This window comes from Stegodyphus dumicola, chromosome 4 (genome assembly GCF_044657685.1).
Source record: "Stegodyphus dumicola isolate Sdum_Otavi_A_Nest chromosome 4, ASM4465768v1".
In the NCBI taxonomy this organism is placed as follows: Eukaryota; Metazoa; Arthropoda; class Arachnida; order Araneae; family Eresidae; genus Stegodyphus; species Stegodyphus dumicola.
The window spans coordinates 139,629,338-139,645,069 of NC_140771.1; the positions used below are offsets into that span (position 1 = coordinate 139,629,338).

A 15,732-nucleotide genomic window follows, 5' to 3' on the forward strand; every position below is an offset into this window, starting at 1 on the left:
TGATCTGCCTAATTGACCAAACGGCCTCTTTTAGCCTATGGGGGCGACCCCTTTCAAAGTCTGACATCTGTTCATAATGCTGTCAAGTATGTCTTAAAGGCACTTTTCAATACAGTGTTGTGTATTCAAGCTGTCAGCACAGTTGTAAATGCCCATCACTTACTGGATCTGCCCTTTTACATTCTACCGGCTGTGCACTTCAGATGTGCATTGTATTGCTCCACAATGCTGAGTGATGCTGCAAGAGTATTCATTTACACAACTCGCCAAACCACATTTGCATACCATGTTTGATAGCTGTGGCTCAATTTTTTCTGGGTGCATATATATATTTTCAATGGACTGTATTTTATAATATGTTTGGATTTCTGTTATGCAGTTTTCCAGTAACCCTATGATCCTAAAAAATTTTTTCATAACACCTAGTTTGAAGATGAGTGGAATAAGCAAATACATGAAACTCACTATGGTAGGAAATACATTGGAATAAAAATGAGATAATTAAAAAATAAAGAATAAATCCAACTTTAAAGTTGTATATTGATTTTACGACATGGCAATAAGAGTAAACAAAATTTGATAATGAATAAAAAGTATTAAATAAAGATTAAATGAGGACAGATCAATTAAAATGTAATTCAAGTTTTGTACTAACAAAAAAAATTTACTCATGTTAATTAATCAAAATCTTTTCTGTATGCAATGTTTAAAATAAAAATATTGTTAAATGCATTTACAGTATTTTAAACTACATATAAATTTCGGAGCATAAAACTCGCCTCTGCTTTAACTAAACCCAATCAGTGCTAAACAACGAACACTCATGTTTTTCCACGGATAGGGCAGATTCATCCATGCTTTCTCGTGTTTTCACATTACACAGGAAAGGAAAGAAAAGGAAACTTCGTTTGACCTTGATCAGCTGACTGCATCCATGGCACACACATTTGTCTTTTCTAACGTAAGATCTGTGTTTCCTATACAAGTCTGCCCGGGTATAAAGTCTGAATTATTTTAAAATGTTAAGTATTCATGCATGATTGTTTAACTTTTATGACTTACATTTTTTATATATTAGAAGCAGAAGTAAATTTAGTTACAACTAATTATAAATAATTCTAATAGATATAAATATTTTCTCTCATATAGGATGCTGATTTTATGAACCATACAAGACTCTTTAGGTGTTCTAATGAAAAAGGATATTTCTCTATCTCTGAAAAGTGTTCTGATTTTTGTCAAGATGATCTTGCAGATGATGACATCATGATTCTTGATAATGGAACACACGTGTTTATATGGGTTGGTGCAAAATGCAGTGAAGTGGAAATAAAATTAGCATACAAAAGTGCCCAGGTAAATACTGTGTATAATATAACTAATGGGCAGAACATTTTATATCAGTGATCTCAAATTGAAACTGAATACGAGCTGAATATACAATATGAGAAAACAGCTGACATTAAAAAAAATATTCTCATGGGCCAGAAAAAAAAATTCCTTTAAGAAAAGGAAAGTTTATCAAAATGATACATATTTAAAATAAATTTTAAATGTTGCTCTCTAAATATTTATCTAAACATCCATAAACAACAATAATAAATTCAAATTTGGGGGAAAAAATTCAAATTTATACATTTTTCCCCTCCTAAAATCTAAAGTTTGGTGCCTGAAAGACATTTTTGTTGATTGCATTTTGTAATTCAGATGTGCAGAAAACTAGGCTGATATTTATTTTAAATATTCTTATCAATAAATACTGTACTTTAATTTAAACTAAAAAGTAAATAAATCATGAAAACATTCTAAGTTTTCAGTGAATATTTTCCAAATGGGACAGTGAAAGCCTATTTCTTTTATTTATTAAATTTTTCTTTGAAACATAAATGAAAATGCATATATTAGTATGTAAATAATTATAAATTTCTTAATATAACTTGACACTTGTTAGAATTTCATCTGTGTTAAAATTTGTAACCTTGAATGGAAATTACTAGAAATTATCTTCATCACAGATTAATTCTGCTCAGCAAATTATTTCAGACCATATTTGGAAGCTAGGATTGATTTATAAATATTCTAGATGGATGTATCATGCATTAAGTGAAAAAACTCTGCCTGATTGAGTCGTGATATGCACAGTTGTGCTTGCTTGGAATAAAAATTAACCATTTTGGGGCCAAATGACAATTGGGGTTGAAAAGTGGATTACCTACGAAAACATAGTTAGGAAAAGGAACTGTGAGCTCAGACAAACTGCCTCCTCCACCTCTAAAATGGTTTGATCTTGAATAAAAGAATGGTGTTTATATGGTGGGATGTCCAAGGACATGTACATTACAAGCTTTTGAAACTTAAAGAAAAGCTGAATTCAGAGAGATACTGTCAGCAAATGAACAATATAAAGAAAGCAGTCCCCCCCCCCAAAAAAAAAGAGCACATCATACTGCATAATAATTATTCTAGACCACATGGCGTTTTGGTGACTTGTTAAGAAAATCACAGAGCTAGGCTGAGAAGTTCTGCTGCATCCACCTTACTCCCCAGACTTAGCGCAATCTGATTATCAAGTGTGTCTCTTCTCATAAAATTGTTTGAAGAGAAAAAATTCCTGAAGCAGATGTCTACCAAGCACTACTAGAGTTCTTTTCCTCTAACAAGACATTTTTATTTTTAAAAAATGGTATCTGCAGATTACCATCACGCTGGCAAGAGGTCATAAGTAAAGGCAGAAATTATATTGTACAATAAATATTACTGAAGGTATTATAAGGTATTTTCTTTCTCCTTTCTTCGAGATGTAACGTTTAGCACATTTGGCATGTATTCGAGAGGTTCCAGGTTCAAGTTCTGCCGAGGGCATTACTCATTTTTCATGTCTCCTGCATCAAAAAACCCTAATAATTCTACAGTGCACCCAAACCAAAAAAATGTAGTAGATGTTGATTCTTCACCACCATGATTTAGTGACTGGGTCCACTAATCCCCAGTCGCCTTTTAAAAGAGGGAGTCTATAAGGTATTTTCTCTCTCCTTTTTGCATACCTTCATAGTGTAACAGTTAGCACACTCAGCACGTATTCAAGAGGTCCAGGTTCAAGTCCTGTTGAGGTCATTGCTCATTTTTCATGTCTTCTGCTTCAAAATAATCTAATGGCTCTACAGTATGAAAAAAGCATTATCTTCTTTCACTTTTCAGAATTATGACTGCCTGTCAGTAAAAAATGAGTGGAATTTTTAAAAAAATTATCAAATTAAATTATGAATTATTAAATTATGAAATTTTTGTCTTCTTAAATACTTAATATTAATTCTATGAGGTACTCCTGTTTGTCTAGATTTGATACGTTTACTAAATATTACATCCTGTATGTGATAAAGTTACAGACTGATGAGGAGGAAAAGTTTACAGTTATGTTAGCCTGTCAGTTAAATAAATGGAATTTTATCATTAACTATTTCCTAAAATGTTAGCCTTTCTAAATATTTTATACACTGTTTAATAATATTATGTAATCAGTATTAACATAGGATTCCCCAAATTGCATACAGCATCCTTAGTTATGGGCAGAATACATTAAAGTAAATTTTCATTTTTAAATGATAAATTACATAAATAATATATGATATCTTTGTGTGTATGCATGCATGCATACACGTGCTCACGCCCGCATACTTGCGTATAAACTTGCAGTCAAATGTTAGTCTTTGTTCCAGTTTGACACATTTTATTTCTGAATGGAGAAGTACATTGAGATTATGGATTACACATGGCACTGGATGCAATTTGCATACTTACCTTGATCACGTCTTTACGTACTCTTATAATAACATGGTTAATAACTAGAAGTGAGCGAGAACAGGAATCCCTTGTACCCTGAAAAACTTAAGTGAAAAAGTTATGATTCCAAAAATGAGTTGATTTCAGTTTCAGTAGGTTTTTATTGGCCAATTAGTTTTGAAATGACATGGTCAGAGAGGTTTATTATAAATAATTACTATTTTTAGGGCAGAAAGAAGAAATATTCAAATTAAAATAGGGGTTAAGGTTAAAGGGGTAATCACAAATTAATGTTAGCATTTTGCTTTGTGTATTTTTATCTTACATATTTATGTAATTTTATTTTTTTTTCTTCTGTTCTAAAACTTAATATTTTTATTTAAAGTCTAATTTCTTAATTTTCAAGTCTTTCTTAATTTCTGCCTAAATTGTTTTTGGAATTTTTTTAAAAATTCATCAGGGAATTCCATCATTCTTTAAGGTATTTTTAAAGAACTTTAACAATAGTATGTATGCATCCTGATGTGGCCTAGCCAATGGTTAAGTAAGGTTCCGGAAGCTCAAACAGATTGCTTGTATAGTTAATTTTCATAGTTTTTTCCATGTGCAATGTGAATGAGAGTCCCTTAAAAAGTCCTTCACAAAGGCATCCCTTCCCTTAGATAGATAGCTCTTGTGTGCATTGCCATGCTCAAATAACACAACCTATATCCTGTACCTATTGTACTGTCATCTCTCTTAACAAGTATAGTGGATCCCTGTGTAGAAATTCATGTCAGTATCACAGACATTGGATTTGGAATGAGCATGCACGTTTCTTAATTCTTGAATGAAATTTAATTAAATGTCATTGTGTACATTGAATATTATTTATGATATGTTATATACATTCTCATTCGGACTGTGTTTTCTTTTATTTATGCAGGTATATGTACAGAGCCTGCGAGCTAAACAGCAAGGTCAACCACGAAAGCTCATGCTTACATTGAAAGGAAAAGAATCAAAACGATTCACAAAATGTTTCCATGGTTGGGGAAAGCATAAAACTATCATAGAATGAAAAGTATAAGAGAGTAGTCATTTCTCTGTTGATTCAGAAAAATATGAAATTTTTATGTGTGAAAAATTAAAGTAGCGTAAGTTTTGGTGTGATATTTTGTATTAGATATTTTTATAGCATTTTTATGTGTGAGTATTGCATTAGAAAAAGTTTCACTGGAAATTCTGTGTCATGTTCAGTCTAGTATCTCCAAAACATAAGCCACATTTGAATTACTGCTCTTTTGTAGTTTGATGTTATTTTCTGTGGTTTTATTAGAACAATGACTGTTTTATTTTAAACATTTGTATATAAAATACTGTTTTTGGGAATTCAAATTTTACATAAATGTCCACTGATGACATTTTAGTAATTTATTCTCTGATTACCTTATATTATTCTTGTAAAGAAGTGTATATTTTTACATTAAGCTGTAAATAAACTTAAATATAAGAAAATATATATTTTAGTTTTGTATTTTATGCTAACTACAAAAGCGTTTACTCAGTTAAAAAATGAACTTTAAAATAAAATAAAAATCATGAAAAAGGAGAATTCTGATTTTTATTTAGTTTTTTACACAACTTACTTAAAACTCACGTACAGTAATATATACTGGTAGCCAAAATGAAAAGATGTGCACAGAAATAAAACTGAAATGTTACTTTCTGAAAAAGTACTGTACATTTTGTGTATCTGCCATGAATATTTGGAACTTAAGGCAACCCCCATAAGGCTGCTATCACATGTCAGTTTGTTTCGGAAGAATAACTGTTTGGAACAATTTTTTTGCTTTGTCACAACAGCCAATCACCACAGATCGCTTTGTGGTTAACACAGGGAAAACTAGTTCTCCATTGCAAACAAGCTGATAGCATTCGAAGTTGACAGCTGACTGCTTGAAAACGAACACTTGCAATTTTTTCCGAAAGGAAGGGAAAAAATCGCACATCTTTTTTTCACTAGTCAACCAGGCTGAGAAATTGTCCAAAACAGCTGTTTGTGTGAAACAAATGCCTTGTGATAATGGGCCTAATTCTCCTGCAATTTAGCTTTATAAAAAGTTAAATTATGGGGACGGGGGGGGCTTATATGCAGATCCAATAATCTCACAAAAAACATAAGTACTTTTCTGTTAGCTGAGTTTTTTAATCAAAAATTCATTAAAGTTTTACAAAGTATGAAATTTACAACAAATTCAAATCCGGGCTTCCAGGTATCTATATTTGCGTGGAGGATTATGGTGTTCAAAATTTAATGATTCTACGTGCCATTGTTTTTTCACAGTATGAGAAACATGCATACATTCATGTAGATTCTTCATTATTTAATTTCTTTAAATATAATATAGGAAGATAATATTTGATGGCAGCAATTTGAAAAGGGATTCGACACAAAATGCCTTTTCGAGGCTAAATAGCCCTCCTGGGATAACACCCTTTTGGACTAAAAAATTATAATAGAATACTCTAAATAATTAGTACGTAAAAATTACAATAGTAAAGGAAAAGTACTTTAATGCTTTAACTTTTTTAGAGCGGTTGAATGCAGCCTTTATTCAAAAAGGCAAAAAAAAAAAAAAAAAAAAAGAACATGTAAATCCTTTAAAGACCGTACCAGAATCCAGGTAACCAAATAGTTCGTAAAATTCACTGTCCAATTTTTGGGATGTGATCATTGTTTTCAATACTTTCTGTACTAGAATTTATGTCCTCTTCATACACAAAATCATAATTGCTGCTATCCATACAGTTACAGCCGAAAACAATGCAAGGCAAAAACATTGTGGGAGTAAAAAAAAAGCAAAGAGGAAGCATCACAGTTCTAAAATATCGTGGTCGAAAATAGCCGTTTAAAAATATCATGGTAAAAAATTTAGTACCTACAAATCATTGCATGACGATAACATCGCTCACATGCATTTTTCAAATCTCATATTGACATTATTTAACTGACTTTTGTCATAACTAACAAATAGACATCCAAAAAATTGATTGCATGCGATACATGAAAACGTAACAACACTTTAAGAATAAATGAATACAAAATATTATTTTCACTAAAACAATATCAGATTAAGAAATGTGAAAGAAAATAATTTGATAATTAAGTAAGCTATTTTTATAGATATAACCTCATGTAGTTATTTATTTTCCTTTTTCTAAGCATTTTTAGACTGTATTTTTCATATAAAGGTATTAGTAAATTTTTTTAAAAAAGGTTAATTTATTAATGACCTTTGTTAATGAACTATGTAAATTTAAAATTCTGTTAAGTTCTATAAGTTGCATTAAATTTCTACTCCTTTTAAATTTTTAATTGCTTAAAAGTTTTCTTCTTATTTTATCAGCAAAAATTTATTAGTTCACTCAAAAATATGAAATATAAAGGTAAAAGAATCCCTCTTTCCTTCTTGTGTTCCCAAATCATTATGCGAATGTGCATTTACAACTTTTAAAACCTGAAAACACATATGTGCGATGATTTGTAGGTACTGTATTTTTTACCACGATATTTTTGATGACAGTGTTTATTAGATCTAAGCCTACTCTTAAAATATCTTGTTTCAGAAAATATACAATGACTGGAGCATAAATGTCGGCCGGCCATTGTGGTATTCAGCAGTATTTGTTTTCATTTCATATCACTTGTTTTCCTCATTAGCTGTGAGATTAGCCTTGAATGAGCCCCAAATCAGTATGGATGATCTATTAGTGCCTTTTCCTAGGTTCCATATCCTTTCCAGCCAATGCAAGGTATAACACTCATACATTCAGACTTTTTCATGGCCACATACTAAAATTCCACTTCGAAATTTTACACAGATAGAGTCTTCATTTGAAAAAAATTGCGGAAGTTTCACTCCTGACTGATGTGGCAGACAGCTGATGAAATAAAGCTACAGATTTTGGAGCCAAAATTGAAATTTGGAGCGAAAAGATGAATTAAAATACACAATGCACGATCTTATCATACTCCTACATAGTAATGGTTTCCCATTTAAATTGAATAACTCTGTACGAGCTGCATGCTGAACTGACTAAAGACTAATTGATGTACCTTTCTCAGAAAAAGAACAAGAGTTAAGAGCAGAAAATATAATTAACAACTAAGTACTTTCTGCTGGTAAAACTTAATTTCTGTTACCAGCTGCCAAAGTACTTCCTGATCTGACTGAAGCAAAATGCATAAGACCTTAAAACAATGAACTCCAATTCTCAGTCATCAATCAACTCTAATTTGGACACTTAACCATTTTCTAAAACTGAGTAGAATGAAAAAGGTTGGAATTTTTTCAGCATCACCTGTTCTTGATCACCAAGATAATCATTTAATGAGCAGAAACTGAAGGATTCCAAAGAAAGACAAATTTCTTCAATAATCTAAGGTGTTGGATGATCTCAAAAAAAGACATAAGCTGGAATTTGCCTTTGAACTTATTCCTGAAGCATGATGTTGACGACTTTGTTGTTTCTCTGATACCATTAAACTCTAAAACACTGGAAGCAGAAGAAAAGACTTTCTGGAGAAAAAAGTCCAGTGCACTTCCTTCTCACTGCAAAAAAGCTCAATCAAGACAGTTTTATGAGGCCTATCTGCTGACTATTTCAGAAAGGAATTTTTTTTTAACTTGGTGAATAAAAGAATCCAATTCTTAAAAGGTAACCAGTTTATGAGAAAAAGATTTAATAGATCTTAATGACTCCCAGTACCCTTTGAGTACTTTCTGGTGGTTCCAAGCATTGAAAGCATAGTTGTCTTCAAATTGAGATTTTTGTTCATGCTGAAAGTTTGGGTTATATTCTTCAAAACAAGGAAATTCCCCAGTCTATGTTTCCAACATCAGCATTTTGGACATGGTCAGCTGGAATGCTTCTACTCATCTTGATACCTTAAAGGGCAAAAGGTAATCTGACTTGTTTCATTGACAAAAAGGATAAGTCCACTTGTTGACATCTTATGGTGGGCACATAGCCTCCTCAAAATCATTTTTTCCTTATATATATATATGTAATATTGTGGCAGTCGGGCACATGAGTGAAGCTTGGCAATCTGGTCACATCAGAATTCTAGACATTGTTGTAGCTGAGTGTAAGGCGGCATCCAATGACAAAACAGAAGAGCAGCAGTAGAGGGGGAAAAGCAGTCTCTTCTTCTGACGCAAAATGTCACGAATTCTTCATTTATAGAATTGGTTACGTAATATGCTCGAATGTTCTCAAAAGTACTGGTTTAGAGGGAAGATCCTGAAATTGCGGAAAGTTAATTAGATGTTGCCTGTTCACGTAGAGCAAACGCATCGTATTTTTTATTTTTCAGTTTCAAGACACTGGATTCATACTGATTCAATGTGTTTCGTTTCGAAACATTGGCTACCTCAGAAATTGGATTCATGAAAAATCATCAGAGGATGAATTAAAAGGTACCTTATGACAAATGGCACACTTAAACAGTTTTAACATTAAAAGAAAAACATTTATTCATGCACATATTCAATATGAATGAAAGTACAAGTCAATATTCAGCTTCAAAAAAATTTCTTTTTCGGAACATCACTTTCAGTGATGGCAGGCTCTTTTTGGCTTTTGATTGGCTGAAGTAGTGATACCATTCCCAACATCCCTTCCCCTTTGAGTTGCTGGAGAGCTACTCAAAACTTTCAACTCCAGTTTAACTGGATCAAGGAAGTTCGTGTTACGGAGTTCTTAGGCATAAACGCCTTTACTTCCACATCATCTGAAGAAAAAAATGTCATCATCAAAAGAGGGAATTATCTAATACGGTAAAAATTTATGTTAAGCCGAAAAAAGCTTTTAAGAATAAGTGCCTTCACACTGAAAACAAATATAAAAACTCAGAAGGTCTAATTTTGCGCCAAAATAAGAGCCAGAATAAATTAGAAAGGGGCTGTCATCTTAGACAAAATTTTTGCTAAAGACTAGAAAATAAAAGCAGGTGTTTCCTTGATACTTGATCTTTCTTTGCGAACGTCAACTTCGCGAAGGGGGAAAGAACGGGGGGGACGCTCTTACGCGTCGAAAAAGTTGCTGTGTCAGTTGGTCAGCTGACGGAGGGAGCAGTTTCGTTTCCGCCCGCTATTCAGTGCATGGAGGTAGGATGTAAGCAAGATGTAAGATGGAGTCCTACTAAACAGGTTTCTCCCGTACCCTGCTCTGAAGCACCGGCGATCCCTACGTGGTGACCAAAACATTGGGTCATTTACCATTGAGTTTATGGGATTTGACGCGTTCGGATGTAAATATTTTGTAATTACGTCGTAAATATACATATAAATGTATATATTTTCTTTTTCTACAGCACTTCAGAGTCCTAAGTATGTGAAAACAACATATTTTAAACATTTCATTCTGAACGGAATTAAATACTATACTTTTCACCGGACAGTTTTCTCAGAATGGTTTAATTTGAATGAAATATTTTCACAAGTTTTCGTTAATTTTATTAGAAAAAAAAATTAAGGTAATTCGATTTTATTCGGTTAAGGTACAAAAATTAAGATCAAAGTTTATTGTATTATTAATATTAAAATTATGCATTATTTCTTTTCTATTTATAGAGCTTCTTCCTAAAATACTTTCTTAAATATGACATGATTTTTTGGCTTCTGAAGCATCTTTTAAATCGAAAAATGCAAGTCAATTTATAATTAATGCTCTATTCGGTTCATTTTAAATTAGAGAATTATTAGGAATTAGCGAAATACTTTAAATAAGTATTTCGCTAATTCCTAATAATTAAATAGGTATTAAATAGTACTTGACTTTCTCTGAACATTTCTGAAAGGGAATGAAATAAGTTTTTTTTTTTTTTTTTTTTTTTTTTTTTTTTTTAAGTATTATTTAAAATTTGTAACTGAGTTATTATAAAATGTAAGGGGAATAATTCTTTTAATTATACTTATCAGATTTTTTTTTTACCCTTCATATCAACAACACATATTCCAAAACTCTTTATTACGTTCTTAAGTGCGCATCTCATAGTATTTGCTTTACAATACCTTTTAACAGATTGCTTTCCAATAAGAACAATTCTTGCTTAAATAGTTTTATAATGTATTTGTCAACAGGATTTCAATTTATGTTTACAATTCAATATTAAGGTTATTATGTATTTAGATAACATTTATAATCATTATAAATTAGATACATTGAATCATTAGATTTCTTCACAATACTTTCACAGTTGTTTATAAGTGAATAAATTCTTCATTTCAAATACATTTATAAATAATTTAATGAATATTTAAGTATTTTGTCAAAGGCAGATGCCCTTACATGCATTACTCTATTTAATCTGACCTATGTGCCTAATTACAAATATTTTAACGTACATAATTTTATATTTATAAAACGTGTAAGCCCAAAGTGATTATTTTTCAGATATATAAAATTAAAACGATGGGTTTAAAATGAGCAGCAGTAAAGCCTCTCCTCTAAAAAATTTTGAAAGGTACATGTTACAATAATATATGGATGTGAAAAAAATTTGTTTTATTTAAAACATTTTGACGTTTGGAAAATAAAATAAAAGTAGCGAATACTCTATCAAGGGTATAGAAAGACATATACAATTTTAAATGTACCGTAAGGTATTTTTCATTCTTTTAAGCATAACATTTTTCTTAAAATCTATATTTTTGTAGTGCAACAGCTTATAATTTTGTAAAACAAATTCATAATCAAAATCGCTGTTGTTAGTTATCGAAAAATAACCAAGATGTGATATTTGCGTAAATGTCACTAAACTATACAAATTGCTATTATCCATCCCACTATGAATGTTTCTTTCATGCGAAAGTGTCCCTTTTTCGATTTCTATGGAACTGTCGTGTGTCGAAATACTATTAGAATCTTGTCAAGCGAGCTTCTGAATGTAAACAAAGAACACCCCATCTGGTGACCCAAGCCTCAAAGCAGTGCTTCACTTTTAGAGCGGGTTGGCCCCTCCTCCCTTTCCTACCTCCATGATTCAGTGCGATCTTTAAGGCCAAATGATTGACACCTCTTAAGGGGGTGCTAAAAGCAAGTAAAAGGCCCTTTTAGAAGGGCTGAAAGAGCTATTTTGAAGTAGAGAAATAGTCAATTGACTTTAGAATTAAAAATTAGGTTCAGTCGCCTGCGACTGTAAAGCTTCTTCTTAAAGAAGCAAGAGGGGTTCCTCCGGTCAATGACAATCATTCAAGACTCGAGAGGCGGGAAGAAACGAGAAGTAATTATTCACATGCATGTCAGCGTGAGCATACCTTGCCCATTTAAATGGGTTTGCAGCATAATCCGGGTTGAGAACCGATCTCGGTCTCTTCCTAGATGAGGCGACTGCAGGATCATATACAGGTAGCATATGCAGCACAGGATTTGCAACATGTTGAATATTTTTGAAAAAGTTTTCCGAAAGTCGCTGTATAAAGCGATTAATGGGCATAATTTTGAGATCATTATGAATCTCTTCGTTCCTTATATACCACGGAGCTTTGAGTATTTGCCGAAGCAATTTAGATTGAAAAGTTTGGACATGTTTTCTCTTAGTCAGTGCTGATGGGCCCCAAATGGGACATGCATAAGTCAGAACAGGCCTTATGATAGACTTGTAGAGCAAAATCTTGTTGTCAATTGACAGGTCGCTATTCAAAGCGAAGAAGGGGCGCAGATTGGATTTGACAGCCGTCGCATTCGCAATGATTTTTTGAATGTGAGGTTGCCAAGTTAATTTTGAATCAAGTAATACACCAAGATATTTATATGAAGAAACCCAGGAAATAGGTTCACCGAAGAGAATTAAGTTATCTAAATGGGGGATATTTCTTCGGATGAACAGAGTAGCAGCACATTTTGCGACATTGATTTTGATTTTATACAAACCGAGCCAGAGTTCTAAGGCTGAAAGGTAACTCTGTAGTGTAGAGATTACCGTGAAGGTGTTGGAATGTTGTGCGATGATGGCTGTATCGTCCGCATATAAAGCAAGATCGATACTAGGGGCCTTAGGAATGTCATTTACGTAGAGGTTGAAAACTGAAGGCCCGACGAGACTGCCCTGTGGACAGCCGGCATAGATTGGGCGGGGAGTGGAGAATTCGTGGTTAACTCGCACACGGAAACTTCGTCCGGTCAAGTACCAGTTAATAATTTTAATGAAATGAGCCGAGAAACCAAGCCGCATGAGCTTGTAGATAAGTCCGTCATGCCAAACCCTATCAAAGGCTTTGGCTACCTCAAGATAGACGATACCAGTTTTCTCTCGCTTGCGAGAGCCTTCATAAAGGAATTCCACTACACGTTATAACTGGTGTACAGTGGAGTGTTTAGGTCGGAAGCCGAATTGTTCCGGTATGATCAAATTTTGATCTCGACAGAATTCATTCAGGCGATTAAGCAAGACATACTCGTAGATTTTTGAGAGAGATGAGAGCAGACTAATTGGTCTGTAATTGACGGGTAAGTTTAAATTTTGTCCCGGTTTTGGAATGGGCACGACTGCTGCAGTTTTCCAACAGTCGGGAAAATAGCTTCTCCTGAGCCTTAAATTAATAAGGACCGTAATCCAGACAATAAACATTACGGGGAAGTTTTTGATCATGCGATTCGAAATTGAATCTATGCCAGGGGCCTTGTCAGGTTTAATTTTATCAATGTAAACCATGACTTCAGTTGGATCAGTTGGCCTGAGGTCAGGCGTGAAAGGTTGTGATAAAAAGTCTTCAACCCGTGAATGGATGCGCCCCTGTGTAACCGGGCGGTTACAGTAGGAGTCGTTGTTTGGTGTGAATTGAGTAGCAAGGCTGTCAGCAATAGCTTCGGCCTTTTCTGAGTCTGTGTAGGCCATCTGTGCGCCATCGGCCGTTTCAAGGGGCGGAATGAGCTTGTAATGTTTGCGTAATCGGGCGGCTGCACGCCAAATCGATTTGTTTTCAGTCGTTAGGGACTCAATATAATTTTTCCACTCCGCTTGTTTTAATAAGCGGGTTTCAGTCCTTATCTCGTTTTGTATCTTGCGGATACTGGGATCGCGCGACCTTTGCCAGATTCTTCGCAAGTAGTTCCGCTGCTTAATTTTGAATTTAGTCTCAGGTGGGAGTCTAGCACCAGGGTGCTGAATAGGTTTTGAAGCCGCAGCTCTCGCTTCTTTAAGTAAAGACTCCAGATTTTTAATCTGCTTGTCAAAGTCCGCATTGCTGGAAATTTGTATGGGAGGGAGTGCTGTGTTTTCCAAAATAAATCGAAAATCGTCCCAATTTGTTGAGACTCGCTCCTGTAATTTTGAGTAACGATTTTGAACATCTAAGGTTATCAAAATAGGATAGTGATCAGAGTCTAAATCTTGTATCACTTCAATTTCATGCCTAAAGAAAATATTATAGAAAGCAGCCAGATCGAGTACTGCAGGGGACCCTCTTACAGGGTAGTAAGTCGTGAGGGTAGGAGCTATGATCTGTACATGGTTACTCTGGCACCATGAATTTAGACTAATGCCATACCTGTTCCTGTTAGGACAAAACCATGCGGTATGGCGTGAATTTAGATCGCCAGCAATGATCAGGTGATTTGAAATATTCAAAAGTTTGTCAAAATCACTGACAGGGAAAGAAGGCCTTCCACGTGCAGTTGATTGTGGAGGTAAGTAAGCTGAAACAATAGTGAGTGGGGGAGAATTTTGAAGGAAAATTTGGATAATAGTCGCTTCCAAAATATTTAAATCAGGGGACGGTATTATGTGATGTTTCATCGAATGTTTGACATAAATACAAGTGCCACCACTCGGATTTCTGCCTTGTGATACCCTGTCCGTCGAGTAAATGTCATCATTCCCAATTTTGGGAGTATTCCCTGAGTTTAGATGAGTCTCGTGGACTAAAAACACGTCAAGATCGTGTTCTACCACAAAGTCTCTTCCTTCATGGATCCTGTTTTGAAGTCCATTGGCATTCCAGGAGCCAATGGTTAGTTCAGAGTTGGTAAATGAACTTTTTCTGACACAATTGAATGTTAGGCCGTTTAAAAAGATTTCTGGCTGAAAAACAGAAGACATGGGTCTAATGAAGGTCGAAATTAATTCGAAAGCTCGATATAGCTTTCATATAAGTAAAATGCCCTCATCAGAGCGTCTCTTAGCAGTTCTACCAGATTGTGTCTTCTTAGTCTTAGGACTGTCACATGCACCAGAAACATCAGCGGAGTCCGAAGACTTCACTAGTGATTGAGATGATCCAGAAACTTCTAAATGACGAGGAGTTGACAAGTCATCTGCACTTCTGGAAATTGAAAATTGTACAAGTGGTTGATGTTTTTCATAATCACTTAGATAACATGGACTTGACAAGTCATCTTCCTGGATTTCTAGAGGAAATATTCGTATATTTAATTTTAATAACCAGTTAAATTTATGTTCTTTCCTATAAGCCTTTATTCCCCTAATAGTCAATGCCAGAATATTTAAATTTCGTAGCTCGCGTGAAGTAATTCAAATTTTACCTTGAGGAAAAAAGGTTTTAATACCGAGTTCTAGAAGGGAAACTTAGATAGTTTGGGTAAGTACTATATTTTTGTAGCGTGAGCTGTTTCTGCATTTATTGCTGGTTAACGTGGCGTAACAGCTATTACTTTGCTGCCACTTGATTTAGACGTGGTTTTAGGTAACAGGATTATCTGAGTCTTCTAGAGTAATTCTACTGCTTGTTAATGTCGTCTGAACTTTCTTCGAGTTTAGTGCTTGTTAACTGAATTATCGCCCGACTGAGGCGGGGTGTGTTAGCTTCAAGTCGACGCATTGTGAATTTTAAAGAGTTAAGACACAATAACACGCCGAATAAATACTAATTCAGAAGTCAAACAACAAAAATCAGCGTTAATTTACAAAATTTTCACAGGACTAGTTTCGATGGTTTTACCGAACCA

At 33.9% G+C, this 15,732-nt stretch overlaps 1 protein-coding gene across 3 annotated transcripts in view; it reads left to right on the forward strand.

The window, feature by feature from the left end:
- Nucleotides 1-5,283, forward strand: part of fliI (FLII actin remodeling protein) — a 175,271-nt gene extending 169,988 nt beyond the window's left edge. For all 3 annotated transcript variants that reach the window (XM_085815549.1, XM_085815551.1, XM_085815550.1), the window contains 2 exons: nt 1,150-1,356; nt 4,706-5,283. In XM_085815549.1, coding sequence (XP_085671675.1) covers nt 1,150-1,356; nt 4,706-4,840 — 342 coding nt within the window. In that variant the 3' untranslated portion in view covers nt 4,841-5,283. The remainder of the gene's footprint in view (nt 1-1,149; nt 1,357-4,705) is intronic.
- Nucleotides 5,284-15,732: the final 10,449 nt, after the last annotated feature.